Source organism: Lacerta agilis, chromosome 5 (genome assembly GCF_009819535.1).
Source record: "Lacerta agilis isolate rLacAgi1 chromosome 5, rLacAgi1.pri, whole genome shotgun sequence".
In the NCBI taxonomy this organism is placed as follows: Eukaryota; Metazoa; Chordata; class Lepidosauria; order Squamata; family Lacertidae; genus Lacerta; species Lacerta agilis.
In genome coordinates, this window is record NC_046316.1 from 24100014 (window position 1) to 24119585 (window position 19572).

The window sequence follows — 19572 nt, forward strand, 5'->3', positions numbered from 1 at the left end:
TTAACAAAATACAGTTCCTAGAATTCTTTGAGGGGGAACCATGTACTTTAAATATATGGAGGTGAAAGATGTTAAGTTACTCAAAAGAAACAGAGAGACTGTTGGCACAGAGTGGGCTGCCATAGGTGAAAAATGGAGTGAGAACTGTTGCTAAAGTCACTGAATGTTTTGTTTGTTTTTACCTAGGAATTTTGTTCTATTAGAAATATTAATTTTGTTGCTGTGGTTTTGCTTGTTTACCTTATGACAGCATTGTTAAGCTGTTTATTGGACCTGTTTGTATGATTTTGTAATTTTTGCATATTGTTTATCTGTTTATTTTTATTACTTAGTTCCTCACTCTGGTACTGAAAACATTCAATGAAGAGTGGGCTATAAATACTGTGTTGTATTTTTTCTTATAACAACTGTGAATAAATAAATATATGGCGTGGATGTTATATAAGAGACTGGCTGGGCTTAGAGAGAGAAATAAGGAAGTTGTTGGATGGATGACACAATATCTGAATCTGCAGGAAGGGCAAAGAGTGCTAGCAAAGAAAAAAATATGAGCATATTACAGTTTTGATATGCAGCTTGCAGTCTCAGGAACTTAATTATCTCCTGAAGTAAACTGATGCAAAGTTTGCTATATACAGCATTTCTCTGTCAAGCATTAAAATGAACCAGCAAGTTTTCAATATTTTTATATTTACAACCTAATCCCTACTATTTTTACATTTATTTCAACTGAACATATTGAAGCCTTAATGGTCCACTCACTGCTGCAGCAGTCCTATAGATCTGCACTGATTCTTACTTCTCAGGTTAATACTAGGTATATTGGTTTAACGTCAATGGCAACAGGTGAAACGAAGTTGTGCTCACTGTAAAAATGATCTGTTCTTGCAAACCTGGACTTAGGCTAAACTACACAAGGTGAATAATTAAGTGCGGACAACAAAATATTAAGTGCGGACAACAAAATATTTGTGCCATGAAAATTCAGTGTTGTTAATACATAGAAGCCTACACCTTAAGCAAAAGACATGAGGTAGAATCATAATGCTACTCTCCTATATTGGAAGGGCACAGTACCAATTTTAATTTTAAATGGTTCATTTTTCATTATTAAATGTTGTTTTAAATACATGTGTTCTTTCCGACTTAAGATGTGTGCGTCCTTTATGAAAGAAATATCCTAGAGTGTGGTGATAGGGGCTAACTCTGGAACTGTCTGCCAGAAATCTGCCCCAGATCCTTCAAAATAAGGCTGTGTACATCTTTAAAGCACATTCTTTCCCTCAAAGAATCCTGGGCGCTGTAGTTCACCCTTCACAGAGTTACAATTCCCAGCCAGCAACCCTTAGCAAACTACAGTACCCAGAATTCTTTGAGGAGGGACATAGCGTGCCAGCAACCGCCAGAACGTGGAAACATTCCTAAATAGAAGTTTGCTGGGTGACCGTTTTTTTCAGGAGCTCAAAGACGCCTGCGGCCCAAGCCACAAGGTTATGCCGTTTACCAGCCGCTGACGGAGGCGGCCTGTCACCCCGAAGGAAAACACTCTTAAGACACGTGGCCCCCGCCAGCCTCATGGGAATTGTAGTCTCTCCACAAGAAAGGAAAGGCGGCCAGCAGGTTTTGCCCCATTAAAATCCTCCGTCCCCTTCAGCTTACCTTTTTTTTAAAACAGGGATACCTGTGTAGGGTCGTTTCAAGCAAAACAAAAGAAAAAAAAAACTCCGGAGAGAGAAATAGCCGATTGATGAAGAGAACTACAATCCCCATAATGCCTAGCGGGACCAAAGGGGGGAAAGGGAAGCGGGAGGCGGAAAGCCGACGAGGCGGCGCGTGCGCAGAGCCTCGCACCATCCGCTGTGGGGAGGCAGCGGCAGTGGCGGCGGCGGCACGATGCCCCGCGACAACATGGCCTCCCTGATCCAGCGGGTAGCCCGGCAGGCCCGCCTCACGTTCCGTCCGCCGGGCGGTAACAACAACAGCGGCGGCGGCGACGGGAGCGGGCCTCGCTTCGCGGAGAACCTGCACCGCCTGCAGCAGCTGCTGAACGAGGTCCGGGCCGAGGACCTGCGCCTGTCCCCGCGGGGCCCGTCCGCGGTGCCGGGCCTGGCTCAGCCTCCCGTGAGCTACATGCACATCTGCGAGACGGAGAGCTTCAGCATGGGCGTGTTCGTGCTGCGCGCCGGCGCCTGCATCCCTCTGCACGACCACCCGGGCATGGACGGGCTGCTCAAGGTGCTCTACGGCACGCTGCGCATCGCCTGCTTCGACGCCCCCGACGGGGGAGCCGGAGGAGCCGGAGCGGGAAGCGCCACCTCCGCGGGGTCGTCGTCGGGGCAGCCCCCTCCCCCCCGGCCGGGCTCCCGCCGTCGTGCCCTGCTCCGCTCGCACCAGCTCTACACGCCCGCCTCGGCGCCGTGCCTGCTGTCGCCGCACACCGACAACCTGCACCAGATCGACGCTGTGGGCGGGCCCGCCGCCTTCCTCGACATCCTCGCGCCGCCCTACGACCCGGAGCACGGGCGGGACTGCCACTACTTCCGCCTGCTGGACGGGCAGAGCCTGCCTCCGCCCACTGCAGACCCTCTGGGTCTGCCCAAGGAGGTGTGGCTGCTCGAGACGCCCCAGGCGGCGGATTTCTGGTGCGGCGGAGAGCCCTACCCGGGGCCCCAGGTGTCCCCTTGAAGGACGATCCCCACACCCGCGATGCTGCTTGCCTGATCTGCCCGTCATCCGGTTTAGACGGAGGGAAGATGCGAGTCCTTTTCTCGTCCCCAAGGCCCGCCGTGAAGGGAGTGCCCAGCTGCCCCAGGCCCCTCGACACACTGGCTTCCTGAGGTGCTGATGCTGCAGTTGGGGAGAGCAAAGCCATTGGAGGAGTCCTGTCCATTCCCTGGCCAGAAGCATTTCCCCCTTCTGAACTTGCAGCTTCCTTCCTTCCTGCGGCTGCACCACACAAAATGTCCTACTTCCACGAGGGCATTTATCGGGAGGTGTCTCGATTTGTTTTGGGGAGATAAGTCAGCATCTGCTGCTACTTCTGGTTCAATTATTTCAGAGAGCACGAAGAACTCAACTCCACTGGCTTAAGGTGAAGGGGCAGATCTGCAGGCGACATTAAATGAAGAGTTAAGGAAGGAAAACAGGTCCCGCACCTATTCCAAACCCGCATTTCAAATGGTACACATAAAAGTAGGGTATTTTTTAAGGGTGGATGTTGCCCTCCCCACCTGCAGGCAAATTCCCAGTAGCACAACAGCCAACTCCTACTTGGCATACAAACTGAGAACACTTAAGGTGGGCACTGCCTCTTTTCTGGCCAAGAACGTGGCCTGATCTGCTTTGTTGTGTGTGTGTCTCAGCTGCTTGGAGCGGAGAGGGGAACCATCATCCACTCAGGACACATACTGTATTCCACAGCTCTTCCTGCAAGGAAGCTACTACAAAATCCGGAGCCTTCCTCTCCATTCTGTGCGTGCAAAGCAGTCAGGTGCCATTGTATTTATTCCTACCAGTTGCTGTGAAGATAAGGAAGAATAGGTTTGGTTAAAAACAACAACTACACTACTTGGCTTAATTTAGAAATAAACTTTGGGCTGCGAATTCCCTTTTTTTCCTTTTGCTACAGGTGAAAAAATAAAGGCAATAAGAGTTCTTCCCTGAAGCTTGCTAGTTAACTTTCCCTATGAATGGTCCAGTACTTTTCATTTCCCATGTCAATTCAGACTGATGAGGATATTGTCCTGCTCCTTCTCTCCTGGGTGGATTTGGGAGGGAAAAAAATGTGCTGAAAAGCCAAGAAAGATACTAAATTGGCTGGAGCAGAGACTAGTTTGCTATATAACTGAAATTCAGCTTGCATTCTGTGCAAGGATGCTGCCAGGTTAGAGATTATCCTGTGGGGGAGAAATATTGTATTAAGAAACATGATTTTTAGATATTAAAATCAGAGAATTCCTGATTATCTGTTGTGCAATTCTTTAACATAAGGTGACACCTTTTTTTTTCCTAGTGGATTTTGCTGGAAGATTCATTCCCATGTATCTGGAAGGATAGCATTATGTAACAGAACAACAGATGGTGTTTTTCGCAATTGGTGGTAATAGTCTTAGTTTCTGGCACACGTCTTGTATAGAATAGAATTGGGGGGGGGTGAGTTGCAGGCAGATTCTGGCTTGACCACTCTGCTTTTATGAAAAAAAATAATGATCTATACTGTGGGTAGACATGTAGTGAAGTAATATACTTGCCCCATTTAATATTTCTAGAGTTATTTTACAGAACTTTTATTAAAAGAGGAAGAAACAGATACCCTCCATGGAGTTGGTGTTGTGGCTTTTCCTCCCCATAGCATGAGTGTCATTACAGGGTGGGAGGGGGCTTCTTTTCTGGATGCATACTGTCTATACTTCTGGAAAACTATATAATCCTGTTGAACTTAATATCAATTGTCCAACAAGATCTAGGTTATATTGGTATCTTGAATATCGGTCTATTTCAGTGATTCCCAATGAGCTAATTCCTGAGGACCCCCTATTTTTCAACAGCCAAGCCATGGCCCCTTTTGAAAAAAATGATAAAACTGTGGTAGTTACCTCTGCAAAGCAATTTTTTGAACAAAATGTGGAGTAGCTCCTATTAAGACTAGGGCTGGGCAATATCTGACTTTCAATATTGTGATAGATCAGCAGCTAAACATCACAATATTGCAATATATCACAGTGTCTGAAATTGGAGATCAGGTGTGGGGATGAGGGAAGGAGCAGTCACAGTTATGGTTGAGTGGGAGGGGGTGGAGAAGGGGGGTGCATCAGGCTGCCTTCAGTGGGGCAGCCTGCGGTGGCAGCTAGCCAAAATGCAAAAGATGCATGTCTACTGTGGCCGGTGCTGCTTTCCTGCTGATTGAGAAAAGCCGCTCTGCCTCAGTGCCAGGGGAAGGTAGTGCCACAGTGCATTGATGTGAGGGTGATCAGCAGCCCTGTTCTTCTGTCAGCGTGAGGGAAGACAGCTCAGATCAGCAGCGTTATCGGCTGAGATAATTGTGTGGTATCGGTGGTGCCTTGCAATCGGCTGCCTGTTCTCCCTCGCGCAAGGAGTGATATATTGCTGCGTATTGCCGAGTCAAAATCATTATCACGGTGTGATTTCAAAACCGATTTAGGCCAATATATTGAAAATTGCACAGCGCTAAAACAGACCATAAAATTTGTGATATTACCAAGCAAAAATGACAAAAATTTAGTGGCGAACCACTGGTCTATTTGGTTCATTAAGTGCCATTCAGCCTCTTTTCACGTTTGGGTAATTTGTGGTAGTAGTTTGGGGTTTTTCTTGGTCAATGTGTGTACTACACAAGGATTTCAAGTATAATTTACTAATGCTTATGAGCTTTTATCATAATCTCTACAAAGATCATAAAAGGAAGTGCAATATCAAATATCTTAGAAGCAACCCTTCATGGATGGTGGATTTCCTATTCTTACGGCAATCGCCAAACTCCTGCCTTCATATCAGTATCACCTTTGTGGTGCTTTTCCTCCATCCATTGTGATCAGGTGTTAAATCATTTGAAACAGTGGTGGTCTCTAATGTTGCAGCATAGGGAGCAGCTAAGCTAACTGGCCAAGTTAAACCAAGGCTGATTTGTCCCATGATGTACTAAGAGAAGAGGATGCGCAAAAGTGAGTATTGCTGAAATAATGATGTGCTGGGATGGATGGGAGTTGGAATCTAATCTAGCAACATCTCAAGGGGGCAGGTTCCCCTCTCCTGGCCTAAAGAATTAGCCTTGTGACTGAGCTGCTACTCATCCATAGTGTTCTGCACCTGTATGCCATTTTTTCCTATCTGACTGTAGTCCCTTTTGAGCTGAAAACTGCTCGGGAGGGTCCCCTGACCCCTAGAAGCAGCAGGGGTGAAGTGGGGCAATAGAAGCCCCCTGGGCTAATATTTGTATAGACAGAAGAGAATCTCTCTCTATAAAATCAGCAACGATGCCATGGTTTGTACCTTTGGAGGATTTCTATAGTTCATAGACAAGTACAGGTTGGCAAATTACTGCTGTGAGTTAAACCACAGAGCCTAGGCGGGCTTGCTGATCAGAAGGTTGGCGGTTCAAATCCCTGCGACAAGGTGACCTCCCGTTTGGACCCTGCTCCTGCCAGCCTAGCAGTTCGAAAACACGTCAAAGTGCTTTACGGGAAGGTAAACGGTGTTTCCATGTGCTGCTCTGGTTCGCCAGAAGCAGCTTAGTCATGCTGGCCACATGACCTGGAAGCTGTACGCCAGCTCCCTCGGCCAATAAAGCGAGATGAGACCCCAGAGTCCTTTACCTTTACCTGAAAAAGCTACTGCTGTGTTAAACCAGTGTTGTTACTATTAAAAACTCCATTCTTAACTTGGCCTAACTTTTACATTAACCAGGAAAGTGGACACCACACGTTACCAGCTATGTTTGAGTGAATGTGTTTCATAACAAATGGATTTAACACACATGAAACAGGAAAGCATGTGACAGTTTCTTGCTGCTTGTGGAATCCAAAGTTTTCGCAAGCCAGGGTAGAGGTTTTCAAAAGAAACTGAAGGCGCAATCCACAAGCCACACAACCTGGAGAGTTGTTTAAATAGTAAGGCATACACTATCTATGACAGCAGGTGTGGACTGTTTTGAATGTGGCCCTGCTTTAAAAAAAGTCTCCTTGCAAAGAAGGCTATGCAAACCCTTTTCTTTCTTTCTCTTTCTTTCTTTCTTTCTTTCTTTCTTTCCCACTCCCCTTGTTTCAGCTACCCCCCCTTCCTTCTGCTTCTTATCCCTTATATATCGGGACTGAGTAGATTGCTGTGGTCTGTGGTGGAATATCTCCTGCAACTGCCAAAGATCACAGATGCCCCCTCCACAGTAACTCAGAGCAGGATTTTTAGTGTGTCTGCCCCTGTTCTGTGGAATAGCATTCCTGTCTAGATGCGACAGGTCCCCACTATGTACTTTGTGGGAACAACTGAAGACATACTGCCTCCTTCCCTTTCCTGTGACCAGCTAAATGTTCCCTACATTTGCTAATGTTTCTCGTACCCTGTTCTTTCCCTTCATCTTAGTCCCCTTCATCTTTCTTTTTGCTCTAAGCGCTCTTGGTTAAAAGACCAAAAGGCTGGCTCACACATACATACATAGGAATCACACGATGACTGCAGGATCAAGTGAAAACTTGCCATAGCTGTCAACTTTCCCCTTTTCTTGTGAGGAATCCTATTCGGAATAAGGGAATTTCCCTTAAAAAAGGGGGAAAGTTGACGGCTATGAAACTTGCACTTGCAAAGGAGCCATTGTAGAACCAAGAACACAGAGAGAGCTTCCGTATCTCTGCAATTTGCCTCAAAGGCAGGGCTTTTCAATGCGGTCAGCTCATGTATTTGGGGGCCAGCCATCAAGGGTTGGAGAAGTCAAGTAATATAAATGCCATGTGTTGGCCATTCTCATGTCACTTTGTGTTTTGCAAGGTACCTACGGTTTCCTTGCCGATAAAGCAAAAACACAGTAACAGGACTCAGGGATGGCACCAAAAGTCTGAAATTCCCATGTTCAACTGGCTTACTAATAGCCACTTGCCCTTCTCCCTCTGGCTTGGCCAAAGTTAGTGCTTTTTCTCCTTATACCACATTTGGGATCTTCCCCCTGAGTGTTCTCCCTGGGCCCATCTCCCCTTCAACTGCAGAGGAGCAGCAGAACCAGGGGGTTTCAAGAACTGGCAATATCTCCTTACAGTTGACTGACAACCCCAACCCGATGCTGGCCTAATGCCCCACATACAGTAGATACGATATGTGTGGGCAGGCAGCCAAATGAAAAGGTTAGCATGAAACTAATGTATGTGGATTTATTTCCAAGACAGAGAATGGGTCACAGAGTTATCAGGAGTTTCCACCACGACAAGATTCTTTATAGAGGGATCTGGCAAAAAGGCATTTAAACCTGTGACCTATTTAAAGTGGCATTTTCCTGTGGAGCATGATGCTCTTTAAGATCTCTCTTTGCAAAGCTGCAGACACCTTTCCTTGCCCATCAAAGCAGCTTTCTCCAAGTGGGCCATGCTTGGTCGGTACGGTATTGATTTCCTGAGCTTGCTTAAATTAGCATGCCTCAAATCACGGAACAGTAATGAGTCAAAAATGCATTAACATTTCTATTTATTGCTTTGTGGGGAAGTCCTCAGTACTCAAGTGCTACTCGGCTCGAGGATTTGGTTTACATAGGACAAGGAAGCTTTGCACATGTTGCTGTTTCGTGCACTTCCGGAACCTCAGGTCGAATTTTACACGAGTCAGGAAAGACCTGTTGTGCACACCTAACCTGCAAGATCTGAAATGAACACCCAACTTTCATAGGCTGTGATCCAAAGAACAACATGAGCTTTCACAAAGTGCTTCCAGTGGACCAGATCGTTTTTCTTTGAATGGGCTTGTGCCAAACCTGCTACATCAAAACATTCTCAAGTGACATAGAAGGCTGCATTCTTCTGTGTATTTACTTGAGAGTGAGAGCCATTGAAATCAGTGGGACCTACTTTCAAGCACAGGGATTCCTGCTCTGTAGTCCTAGCCCCTGGAAGCAAGTCCCATTGAATTCAGTGTGACATACTTCTGAGGAGACATGGTTATGTTTGCGCTACAGCCATACTGTGTGGGGTATCAACACTATTTCAAGCCATGTGGATGTTGCTACCAAATAGCTTTGCTGCAAGCAGGCGAGATTGCTAGGAGGCATGCACAGCTGAAAGTGTGAAAGTGCAATGGCACAAACTTGGTTGTGGCACTATTCAGTCTCACAATTTCAAAACAATGCCCTTTCTATCACCACCACCACACCCCTGGTGAAAACTTGCTAGGGGGAACAAGCGCAGAGGAATTGCACAGGCATTGGGAGATTCTTGTATTTGCATATAGTGACTGCACTTACCTGTAAGGCCCACTGGATACAATGAGTAAACATATACAGAATCAGGCCTGCACTTTCCCCACTGAGTCTGATGGGACAAAATGCATCACTTTGGCTGGGCAGTACATTAGGTCTGCTTGATACACAGGAGTTGAAGGAAGCATATTTGAAAACATTAGACACTGCTTTGAAAGGATCCTCCTTCCTTGTAGATATAACAACTCTAATTCCAGACTATCCCATCATTTTGTTTTTTGATCTAGTGATGATATAGCAGGACAAGACAGAAGAATGAAGGAATCCCTTGCCCCATGAAGCACAGTTGGCCACCCTCCCTCACCGTTTGTTTTCACTGGGTTTTAAACATATTTTTATTCCACACAATGTTTTCATGATGCTTTAACTGCTGACCCTGGTGTTTGTTTGTTTTTTTGCAGTTGTCCCACAGTGCTTTTTAGGAATTGCATTGTTAGGCATTGCAAGCAGTCCTGCGTATGTACACTAGAACAATGTGATAACCATTTTTTAACAGGTGGATCGATAAGATTCTGTGGGATCTTGGGTAGCAAACGTAGAACGGGGAATTCAAGATTCCACCCAAAGACAGTGGGAATCCTAGTATCAACATAGCCAGCTTTAAATTCAGGTTAACACGAAGGCAAAGACATTCATGTTTGACGTGTTTGACAGAGAAAATGTAAGCGGAACCAGGAGGTAATGGATAGAAACATTAAAGAACTAAGCTACTTTTCTGGTAGCCGCTTAATTGTTGTCTCTGAAGGGGAATTCTCAAATGTAGGGCTGGAAATCTCTTCCCTGCCTCCATCCCTTCTCCAGTACCCATGACTGTAATATACAGGTAGCTCAATGTGTGGGATACTTCATAGTAGTAACAGGACAGGTTTTTCTTTGCACAAAACATTTATTTACACAACGTCCATGACAAAACCACCTTTCTTGGGGGGGTGGCTCCAGTTAGTGGTTGTGCCTTTTTAAGGCGGATCGCTTCTATTTTACCCATTGTGCAGAAGCCAACAGCTTCTGTCAGCCCTCTAGAAAGATTATGCACATCCTGTGATCCTTCTATTTTTTTTAAAAAAAGCAAACAAATCAACAAACCAACAAACCAAAATATTATTTTCTACAAAAGCAACACTTAATAAGTCACAAAGGAAAACCCAGTGCATACAAAAATAGAGTTTCTATGAAAAAATCCAAATATTAATAGGCAGAAATATACAGCTATACTAAAGCCCAGGGAGCTGATGATAAATCTCTCTCTCTCCCTCCCATCCCACCCCACTGCGCCGTGATTAGTAAGGCAACCGATTCGCCATGCAGCCACTGAACCTTTGCCTACATCCCCAAAACAAGGCACCAAGGACAGTTCAACACAATTGCATGCAGCCAGACACCAGAGAAGGTATGTATGTACAGTCCCCCTTGAAATAAGCAAGTCTCCATTCAGTCCACTCGCTTCTAACCCTCCTCACCCTGGGAGGAGAACAGTGCACATTGCTTTTCAAAAGAATACAGACCACAAAAGGTGGAAATATACAGTGGAGGGGGAGGAAATAGTTATTTAAAATCTGGAAAGTACCTTTCTCTCCCCCCCCCCCAACTATTAAGGCCAGATATTGCCCCCTGCCCTCTGCCTCCTGTCCCCCTGCCCTGTCCCCATTACACTTCTGTTTTATCTAGGGACGCATGGATTTCCATTGGTTTTGCATGCTTTTCCAAGTGAACAGTGCTCGGGGGGCCGCTGCTATATTAGTTGCATTTTGATTGTTAAAACAAAACGAAACAAAAACGGTTTCCATCTTTGACAACGCCGAGGTTGGTGCGTGCGAGAGGGGGTGAGGAGGACAGGGGTTGGGCGGCTTTGGCAAATAACAAGGGATCCTTGCTGCTGGATTCTTGGGGAGCTATAAAGTGCACGTGAGAGTCCTCCCCTCCCCTCCCCGACTCTCCCCACAGGAAAGGTACCGTTCTGTGCTAAGAAGGGGCGCTTCTCAAAGTCCGGCCCGACCCGATCGCTCCCTGCAGTTTGTCCAGCAGCCCGCCCCAGCAAGCATGAGGCGTGGAGAGCGGGCGATCCTTTACCGGTTACCTGCCGGACGCTGCCCACCGACGGCGGGACGGGCAGATCGCAGGAGGCGGCGAGGCCCCCTCACGCGCAACGCGAGTCCGTGGCCAAAAGCGGGCCCAGAGGCTTCAGGATCAGGGCGTCCGGGTCCGAGAGGCACACGAGGTTAGAGTGGCGCCTCCGCCGCCGGAGCACATGGAGCCGGGCGGAGGCGCACCGGGGGCCGAGGCTGAGGCCGATCCCGGGCCGGAGGCCGCGTTGGCGCCTTTGCGCTCCTTCTGGCGCAGGTGGATCTTGGTGTGGCGCTTCCTCTCGTCGCTGCGGGCGAACTTCCTCCCGCAGAAGTCGCAGGCGAAGGGCTTTTCTCCCGTGTGCGTGCGGATGTGCGTGGTGAGGTGGTCGCTGCGGCTGAAGTTGCGCATGCAGATGCGGCACTGGAAGGGCTTGTGGCCCGTGTGGATGCGGATGTGGCGCGTCAGCTCGTCGGAGCGCGAGAAGCGCCGGTCGCAGCCCTCGGCCGGGCACGGGTAAGGCCGCTCGTGCACGGGCGTCTTGCTGGGACGGTTCGGGTACTTGCGCGGGCGCAGGATGGGGCGCAAGGGCAAGTGGGCCGGGCTGCCGTACGCGCCGGGCGCGAAGCGGGCCGCGGGCCCCGACGCCGGGCCGTCGCCCAAGCCGCCAGGGGGCGCGCCCAGGCTGAAGCTGCGGATGGTGGAGAGGGGCGTGAGCGGAGGCGGGACGCGCACCGAGTCCAGCGGGCACGAGAACGGCTTCCGCTCGACGGCGCCGCCGTGGAGGTCGCGCTGGCTGCACGGCGGGGGCGGCGGCGGCGGCGGGAAGAAGCTCGGGTAGTCCTGGATCATGGAGAAGAGGCCGCCGCCGTCGGCCCCGGATGGCGTCCCCGCCTTGGGGGAGTGGTGGTAGGAAGGGGGCGGAGGGTAGGGCCCCGAAGAGGCGGCCAGGAAAGCCGAAGAGCCGTCCGGATGCGCCTGTTGCTGCTGCTGGGAGTGGTGGTGGTGCTGTTGCGGCTGGAAAAGCTCCCCGCAGGCTGAATAGGGCGGCGGAGGCGGCGAGTACATGTGCTCCAAGTCGCCGGCGGTGGGCGCCATGGCGCAGCCCAGCGGGTTGGGAGATCCCGACGAGGCGGCGGACGACGAAGTGACCGAAGACGACGAGGGGGCGGATGAGGATGAGGCGACGGCGGACGACGACGACGAGGGAGCAGCCACCCCCTGCAGGATGCCGGCGCTGACCAAGTTGAGGATGCCGTCGGCCGGATAGCAGCCTGCGCCGGGGTACTGCGCCGGGTCGATGGAGAACTTGCCCATGTAGGTGAAGGGCTGGCCGCGGGAAGGCGGCGCGAAGCCGCTGCAGGGGTACGGCAGCTCCAGGGACCGCTTGTCGCTCATGTCGATCAGGCCATGATCTGGAGGGTGGAGGGGAGAGAAAGGCGAGTCAGCACCGGGGGCTCCGCGGCTCTCCTCGAGGGCCCGCGGGCCAAGCAGCGCCCGGGCAGCGTCTTCTCCCTGCCAGGGCAAGTGAGCATCAGTATCCGTTCCATGCCCACGCAGACACAACATGGGGGCCTCTTGCTCATGGATCGGTGGGGGTGGGTGGTTGAGTGGGGGCGTCCATTTCCCCGAGGGGAGAGCGCCTTTCAAGCGGCGCAGTCTGCGCCACGTTTGAAAGTTCGTCAGCCCTAACTTTGGTGGCTTGGATTGAGCAGAAATTCCCGCGCAAGGGGTAGGAGTGGGGCGGAGGGGGGAGTTTCTATCGACCGAAATCCCAAACAAGACACATTTCACTTTCACACTACATTCACTTTCACTGCGACCCACAAACCCCATTTGCACTTTTTTGGGGGGTGAATTACCCCAAAACACCCAACCTTAATCCCACTGATATGAACGGGAATCCCCAAATCATCCTGTTCGCTCTTAACTTGACAGTAAAGCCGACTCCAGCGCTCTCAGTGGGCGGCTTGTGTAGTTAGTCACACAGTTAGGCTACCCCCGATTAAATACAGTACCGTCGGCCCTATATAAATGTTACTAACTGGGGGCAGTTTATTTAGTGTAGATCATCTCAAGGTTAGGGAATATCTTCCAGTTTCAGGATAAGAGTTCCAATTTAACACACTACCCCCCTCCAAAAAATACCCCGTCCTTTTCCACTCTTTAAAACTCCAGTTAAGTCAGTGGGATTTCTCCAGGGCAAGAGAGGTGGAGGTTTTCAGCTTCCAGCATCACCCTGCCCCTTGACACCTGTTTGCACATGCACAGAGATCCAGTTTTCCTTCCACAGAAACATCAGCCCCCAACTCAATGTGCTGTCCCTCCTTGCCCCCACCCCTCCCACAAAAAAATACTCTTGCCCACCAACAAACGCCCAAGATCCGGATCCAAAAAGGTCGTTTTGGGAAGGGGCTCGCGGGGGGGGGGGTGCCTTACCTCCTGTCACACTGCTCAGCTGGTCAAAGGGTCCTCCCAAGTCACCATTAGGAAAGTTGATCACTGATCCTGGCAAGGTAGTGGCGATGTCCTCCACTGAGTAAATGCTTTCAGGGAGGTGGTGCACAAGCCCACTCAGACTGACTGGGATTTTGTCTACCGTCTTGGCGGTCATCATTTGCTCCACAGACAATGGAAAGTGCCCTGCCTTGCCCGTGGTGTAATTATTGTGCAGGGATAGGGAAAAAGGGTCGATTCTCCTCCAGTAGATAGATGTTGTTTTGTTTTGTTTTGTTTTAATCCTATATCTAAAGAGAGGCTCTTGCTCTGCCTCTCTCTGATAACTGCTCTGTTTCAAAGCCCCGGGAGTTGCTGTAAATGTTGTTGTAACAGTCGGTGTCCCTTGCAGAGCCCGTTTTAATCAATCGCAGCTCTCGGTAGATGGAAAGTCTTGCTCTAAGTATTTATTGGGAGGCCGTGAATGCCCGCTACGTCACTGCCCATATAAGGACTGAGGAACGGGGAAGGGCGGCCGGGGAGGCTCGTCACATGGGAAATTAGCATGGCGCGCCCGGAGTGGCTGCATCCCCGCCCCTGCTTTCTTTCTATACCGTGCAGAAGAAGCGGCAAACTTGGGCATAGCATGGCAAGGGCAGCGGAGCCGCGGCGTGGCTGCCAATTTCGAGCCGGATCTCCGGCGCACGTGGCCATCGGCGTGGGGAAGGGGCTGCGGCGTGGGGGACCACCAGAGATCGCTTTCTGCAACCCCCGGGAGAGGTATATTCCGGTTGCTGAGCCCTATTCCTAAAAAGGCGAGCATCCGGCAACGGCGGGGCTCCTCCCCGACTGCCTTTTTGGGAGTCCTTCCGGAAACTTCAACTTCGGAAAAAAGAAAACACACAAGCACACACACACGGGGACCAGATCAGATAGCCGTCTAAGCGCCCCCTCCCCCCGCGCTCTCTTCTGGGCAGCTCCTAACGGGCCAATCGGAAAAGAGCTGCATTCACCAAGCCGGATTCTATCCCACCCCCTGCACGCACATACACTCCCAACTTAATTTTTTCTGAATTAGTGGCGGAAAGATGCGCCGATAAGAATGAATGAGTTAGGCGGCCGGCGGCTGCTTGGATGGAAAACTTGCGCGCGCGCTCTCCGCCGCGCAAGCGGAAAGTTGCTCCGCCGCGGAGAGTGTGAGTGAGTGGTCTGCAGGAAGGGGGAAATTTGCCAAACGGGACAGAGCGAGCGGCTGCCGGTTTTGTGCCAGCGGTGAGTGCGCGTCTCGACACCGCCGCCGCCACTGTTTATATCCTCTCCGCAACCCACCCGCTGGGAAACTTCATGTGGGCGATTCGGGCTTCGTAAAACGCCGCCCGGGTCCATCTGGAGTCGAGTCAAATCCACACAGAACACCCGCGAAGCAATTCATGGGGTGGGGGTGCATTTTAGATGGCAATGACAGAAGCCATGATGAGTTCAATAAATGGGGGCAGGCCGCCTTGGATTCCGAGGAGAGGCCCCTCTCTTACGCCCCCCCCCACCCTTCTATAAATCCGGTTGGTTTGCAGTATTTCAGATGCTTCCGCCAACTTCTTGTTTGGACTTTGTCCCGCAGCTTCTTCCCGTAGTCTTTTGTGGGCTGTAGGGTCTGGTGGTGGTATTGCCCATGAGTAAGGGGGCAGGCGCTCTGCATATGCTCAGGAGCCATATCATCGCTCTCCCGCGCGCACATGTTGCAGGCTGGACCTTGGCATTCAGTGCACATCCAACAGGCGCTGACTCGCAGCTTAAATCAAGGTCTGCTAATGCAGATTAGTCACCACCTCTTATCTCCCATGGAGCTGCCTCGGATTTCAACCCTCAATCCTCCTCATGGCGAATTTAAAGGAAGTGGAGGCGAACGCCACCCTGTTGCAGCGCTTGAGATTTGAGAACACGTCGTCATAAAACACCGGATCAGAACGCTTCCGTGGCTTCAGTGGCGGGATCACAGCAGATTAAGGCTGCGAGCGATCCTATGCCCTTTGTGTCCTAGGAAGCAAGTCATTTGAGCCCAGTGAGGCCGGCTTCTGAATAGACGCGCGTGGGATTGCGCCACGAGGGGTTTGGATACCGCTCTCAAAATTTCGAGCACTTCTTTTGCAACGTGCCTTTCAAAGCAAACCTACACCACCACCACCCCCCCCCTTTTTATGGCTGATCTCGGCAGCAAAGCTGTAAAAGGGAACAGCTTTCTGTAAAGGCCAAAAGCCACCCAACTGTGTTCTACCCACGGAAGGGCTAGGTAGCCACAAACCGTTTGCGTGATCGCCACGTGGTGCCCCTAGAATTAGCAATAGTCGCCTGCGGGAACACTAAACGAGTGCTTCCAGAATGACAGGTGTTTATGGTGGGCTGGGTGGTCCTCATATCGATGCAAGCGAGCACACGACAACCTTGGCAGGCAAAACGCCACTGTCTATTCCCCCAGCCCCTAGCCCAAAATCTGGTCTTGGGGTTCGTCCTGGTAGCGATATACCAATGGCCCGCTAGCAAACCAAGTACCCATCTGGAAGTACCCCCCCCCCCCCCAAAAGACCCAGGCAAAGTACTACTATACTCTCTAAGTAAACTTTAGAACAATGGAACATGGGGCCTTCCAAATGCTTCCAGACTACAGCTCCCATTCCCACCGTCCATTGATCATGCTGGTCGGGACTGATGGGAGTTAATGGAGGCCAACAAACGATGGAAAGTCACAGCTGCCTAAGTCTCGCCTTTTAGAAAGGAGGCCTGTGGCCCGGCCGTCAATGCGCACGCGCCACGCGGAGACGCGTTTTTCGTTTTCAAAGAGGGAAGGTGGCATTTCTCCGTTTAAAAGCCTTTTATTAAAGGATCGAACTGATAGCAACTCCTTGCAAACCTCTCGCGCGGGTTTTCCTTAGGCCCTAAGGCTCAGGGGTGGGGTAGCCAGTGTGGTGCCGCCTTCTAGATGGTTCTGGGCCTCCCGTCATCGCCCAGCATCATCGCGGACCATTGGCCATGCTGAACGGCGATGAAGGTTGCTGGGCTACCTCTGGCATATGGAGCTGGGGGGGGGGGACACAACCCGGTCGCCTCCATGGCTGACCGCCCTTTTAGTTGGTTCATTTCCATTTACAGCTCATCTGGGCTCTGAAATCTGGACCTTAGAGCATATCACAAGTTACTTTCATTGCAATTGGCTGCATTTTCCCTATTCCGATCTCTTTCTTATAATACTGTACTGTAGAGGTGTCTCAGACGCGATTCTCAAGCAAATAAATACGTAGTAACAATGGTGGTGGTGATATAGCTCATTTGCCTCTTTTGCAACAAACCCAGTGCTGCCTTGACAGTTTTTATTGACTGTATTTGTATTGTATTACTGTATATTGCTTAAGGGAGGGGAGTAATGCGGGTTAAATTTTTATTCCTCCCGGTTAAAAAGAAAAACCCGAAGGGAACATGATCTTTCATCCCTCGTGCAAGTACTGTATTCCGCTTGCATCTAAAACTCCTCCCCGCCCTCGCCTGATCCGCCTGATCACGCGCCATCCTGTGGCAAAAATGTTAATTTCAGGCAGTACAGTTTGCATATTGTTAAAAAAAAGAAACACGTTTCAATTCAGCTAAAAGGCACACATTTTTCCAATAGCAGAAGAAAACGAGATTTATATATTAAACACTATGTATAAATTGTTTCTTGTTGAGAGGGTGTTGTTAGTGCCCTCAGCTGCCTAATACTTTTGAAGGGAGGTAGAGTGAAAAATCTCTGCTAGCTTTTTTAGAAAAATAAATAAATAGGCAATTAGGTATTTTCTGTGAAATCAGGAGAAGTTTGCTTTGGCATTATATTAATGCTTAATACCCGCACAGCACTTTCCCTAAGCCCTCAAAATGCATTGTGTCAATACTTAAAAGGTAGATGTAGATTAAACTTTAGACACCGTTGAGTCTGTTTCTCTGTGCACTTGCAAGTATCCTTTTTATTCTAGAAAGAACGCTGTGTGTGCCACAGTGGTTTTGTTCCAAGTGCACACTTTTAAAAAAATGCATTTGAAAGTAGATTTAATAGTGGATGTTAAATAGGGTGTGTAGTATTAACCAGCATTCTGTTATCTAGTTCTCCAGCTTAACACTCTTCCTATTTAAATTCATTTAAACACTCGTTGCTCTTTCGCTCTTTACAAAGTCGTTCCCCCCCCCCAAAAAAAAGTATTATTAGTAGTAAATAGCTTACCAAGCTGGAGTAGCTTCAGAATGGCAGGTATATAGCAAGAAGCATCAGAGAAGCCTTACTGCTCTCACGAACCCAAGTAGTCAGCACGAATTCTGACAGCAGAATGATGGCCCACACCAGTCCATCCTTGTCAGGAAACCTACAATTATGCAGCTGCCACCCCATAATGATGTTGGGCTCCTCTTGCCGCAACCACACACCACCAGATGACTCCCCAAATTCTATGCGATCGCATTTATCCGTTCCCGCCCACACCCCAGTCTTTGCCTTGTACATTTTGCTGCATCATCTCCCCCCCCCCCTTTCTGGGGTCACTTATAACAATATAGGCACAGGCTAGGAAGGAGGGGCCGAGGAAACAAAACTAAAAGGAGTGAGATTTAGGTGCAAAGAAAAATCCATGGCGGGGGTTGGGAGGGAGTAAGAACGCCAGCAATCTAAATTTCGAAAACGGACAGTGCTCGTAAGGTCAAATGTGTAATTCCCACTGAATAGGGATGGTAATAGCTAAGGGACAAAGCACAACATTTGCTACCTGCTCAGGTCAGAATGCCAATTTACAAAGCCTGAAATTCACCAGCTTTGTGAAAGCTCAGTTTTATTATGAATAAGGCCAAAGCATCAGAATCTCTTTAGTTTTCCTTTAACTAGCCACACATCCTACACATTTTATTTTTTAAAACAAAACTATGACTAAAATAGGTATATATTATGGCCCTAGCCCAAGTCAGTGTTTAGAGCAGGCATCCCCAAACTCGGCCCTCCAGCTGTTTTGGGACTACAGCTCCCATCATCCCTAGCTAACAGGTCCAGTGGTCAGGGATGATGGGAATTGTAGTCCCAAAACATCTGGAGGGCCGAGTTTGGGGATACCTGGGTTAGAGTGTCTTGACTAGAATCTGGGAGACCAGGGTCCAAATTGCCATTCAGCCATGAAGCTCACTCGGTCCATTCAACTCCACTTGGCCTAACCTACCTCACAGGGTTGTTGTGGGGATTAAGTGAGGAGGGGGACAACTGTGTATGCCATTCTTGAGCTTCTTAGAGGAAATATAGGATATAAATGTAGTAAATCGTTAAGCAAAAGCCACTGCCTTTTGACAAGCCCAATCCTCTCATGTCACACCTCTGACATGATAAAAGTTGTGGCCTTGTGCAGCGACACAATTTTTGCGCAACTTTCACAACAGGTGTCCTTGTGATGTGTTGTGCCTTGAGCATCACACTACAAATAAAAATCCATGTTTTGTCCATACAGCAAGGTTTTCTTTTGTGTTGGAGAGTACCAAGTTGGGGAAGATTTGTTCAGGCAATTATAATAGTACACCTCTCAGGCCTCTAACTAACCCAAAAATTAATTACACAGAGGAAAAAGAAGAGAAAACAGACCAAGCTTTTAACAGCTGACTGGTTTTCACTGTTGCCAGTTTTGGCTCTGTGTTCTTTCAGTATGTATGCCTTTAAAATTGAAATAATGCTTATACCAAAATGGCTTGCTTCAGGGGCATCTATCTCAGTGGTACCCCACTGAGTTATTTAAATGTCAAGATCTATATCTCTTTATTTTGTAATTCAGGCTAGAATAGAAATTAAAGAACCTCTTGTGTAATCAAGGTAGAAATGTTTCTGTCTTAAATCTGAACTTGAAATACAAAGAGGCATAATGAGGAAAGCTTCTTGGTAAAATGAAGGAGAGCAGGTAATTAAAGACATCCAATCTAAAAGCTAAGGCTCAGTTCTCACTGAAATAGTTGCACCTCTACCGCTTCAGACTACAGGTGGAAACTCATCTGAACACTCCTCCATCCAACCCCCCAAAAACCATTCAAACCCTATCACTACACATAGGAAACCAGGTTGCAGA

At 49.1% G+C, this 19572-nt stretch overlaps 2 protein-coding genes across 3 annotated transcripts; one reads left to right on the forward strand and one right to left on the reverse strand.

The window, feature by feature from the left end:
* Nucleotides 1-1798: 1798 nt before the first annotated feature.
* On the forward strand, nucleotides 1799-3964 carry ADO (2-aminoethanethiol dioxygenase). Its single transcript, XM_033148923.1, has one exon. It carries the CDS (start codon nucleotides 1894-1896, stop codon nucleotides 2683-2685), a length of 792 nt encoding a protein of 263 aa, XP_033004814.1. The 5' UTR covers nucleotides 1799-1893; the 3' UTR covers nucleotides 2686-3964.
* Nucleotides 3965-10597: 6633 nt separating this feature from the next.
* EGR2 (early growth response 2) lies at nucleotides 10598-17851 on the reverse strand. 2 transcript variants are annotated; one of them, XM_033148925.1, is made up of 2 exons: nucleotides 17709-17851; nucleotides 10598-12444 (listed from the first exon to the last, which is right to left on the reverse strand). In XM_033148925.1, exon 2 carries the CDS (start codon nucleotides 12425-12427, stop codon nucleotides 11153-11155), a length of 1275 nt encoding a protein of 424 aa, XP_033004816.1. In that variant the 5' UTR covers nucleotides 12428-12444; nucleotides 17709-17851; the 3' UTR covers nucleotides 10598-11152. The 2 variants fall into 2 exon arrangements, with proteins under 2 accessions (XP_033004816.1, XP_033004815.1); XM_033148924.1 differs by lacking the exon at nucleotides 17709-17851 and adding an exon at nucleotides 13469-14427.
* Between the last annotated feature and the right edge of the window lie 1721 nt (nucleotides 17852-19572).

Coding starts and splice junctions, on each gene's coding strand:
- ADO (XM_033148923.1), top strand. CDS start 1,894: ATGCCCCGCGACAACATGGCCTCCCTGATCCAGCGGGTAGCCCGGCAG.
- EGR2 (XM_033148924.1), bottom strand. CDS start 13,646: ATGATGACCGCCAAGACGGTAGACAAAATCCCAGTCAGTCTGAGTGGG. Junction 12,445..13,468: donor GCTGAGCAGTGTGACAGGAG/GTAAGGCACCCC, acceptor TCCACCCTCCAG/ATCATGGCCTGATCGACATG.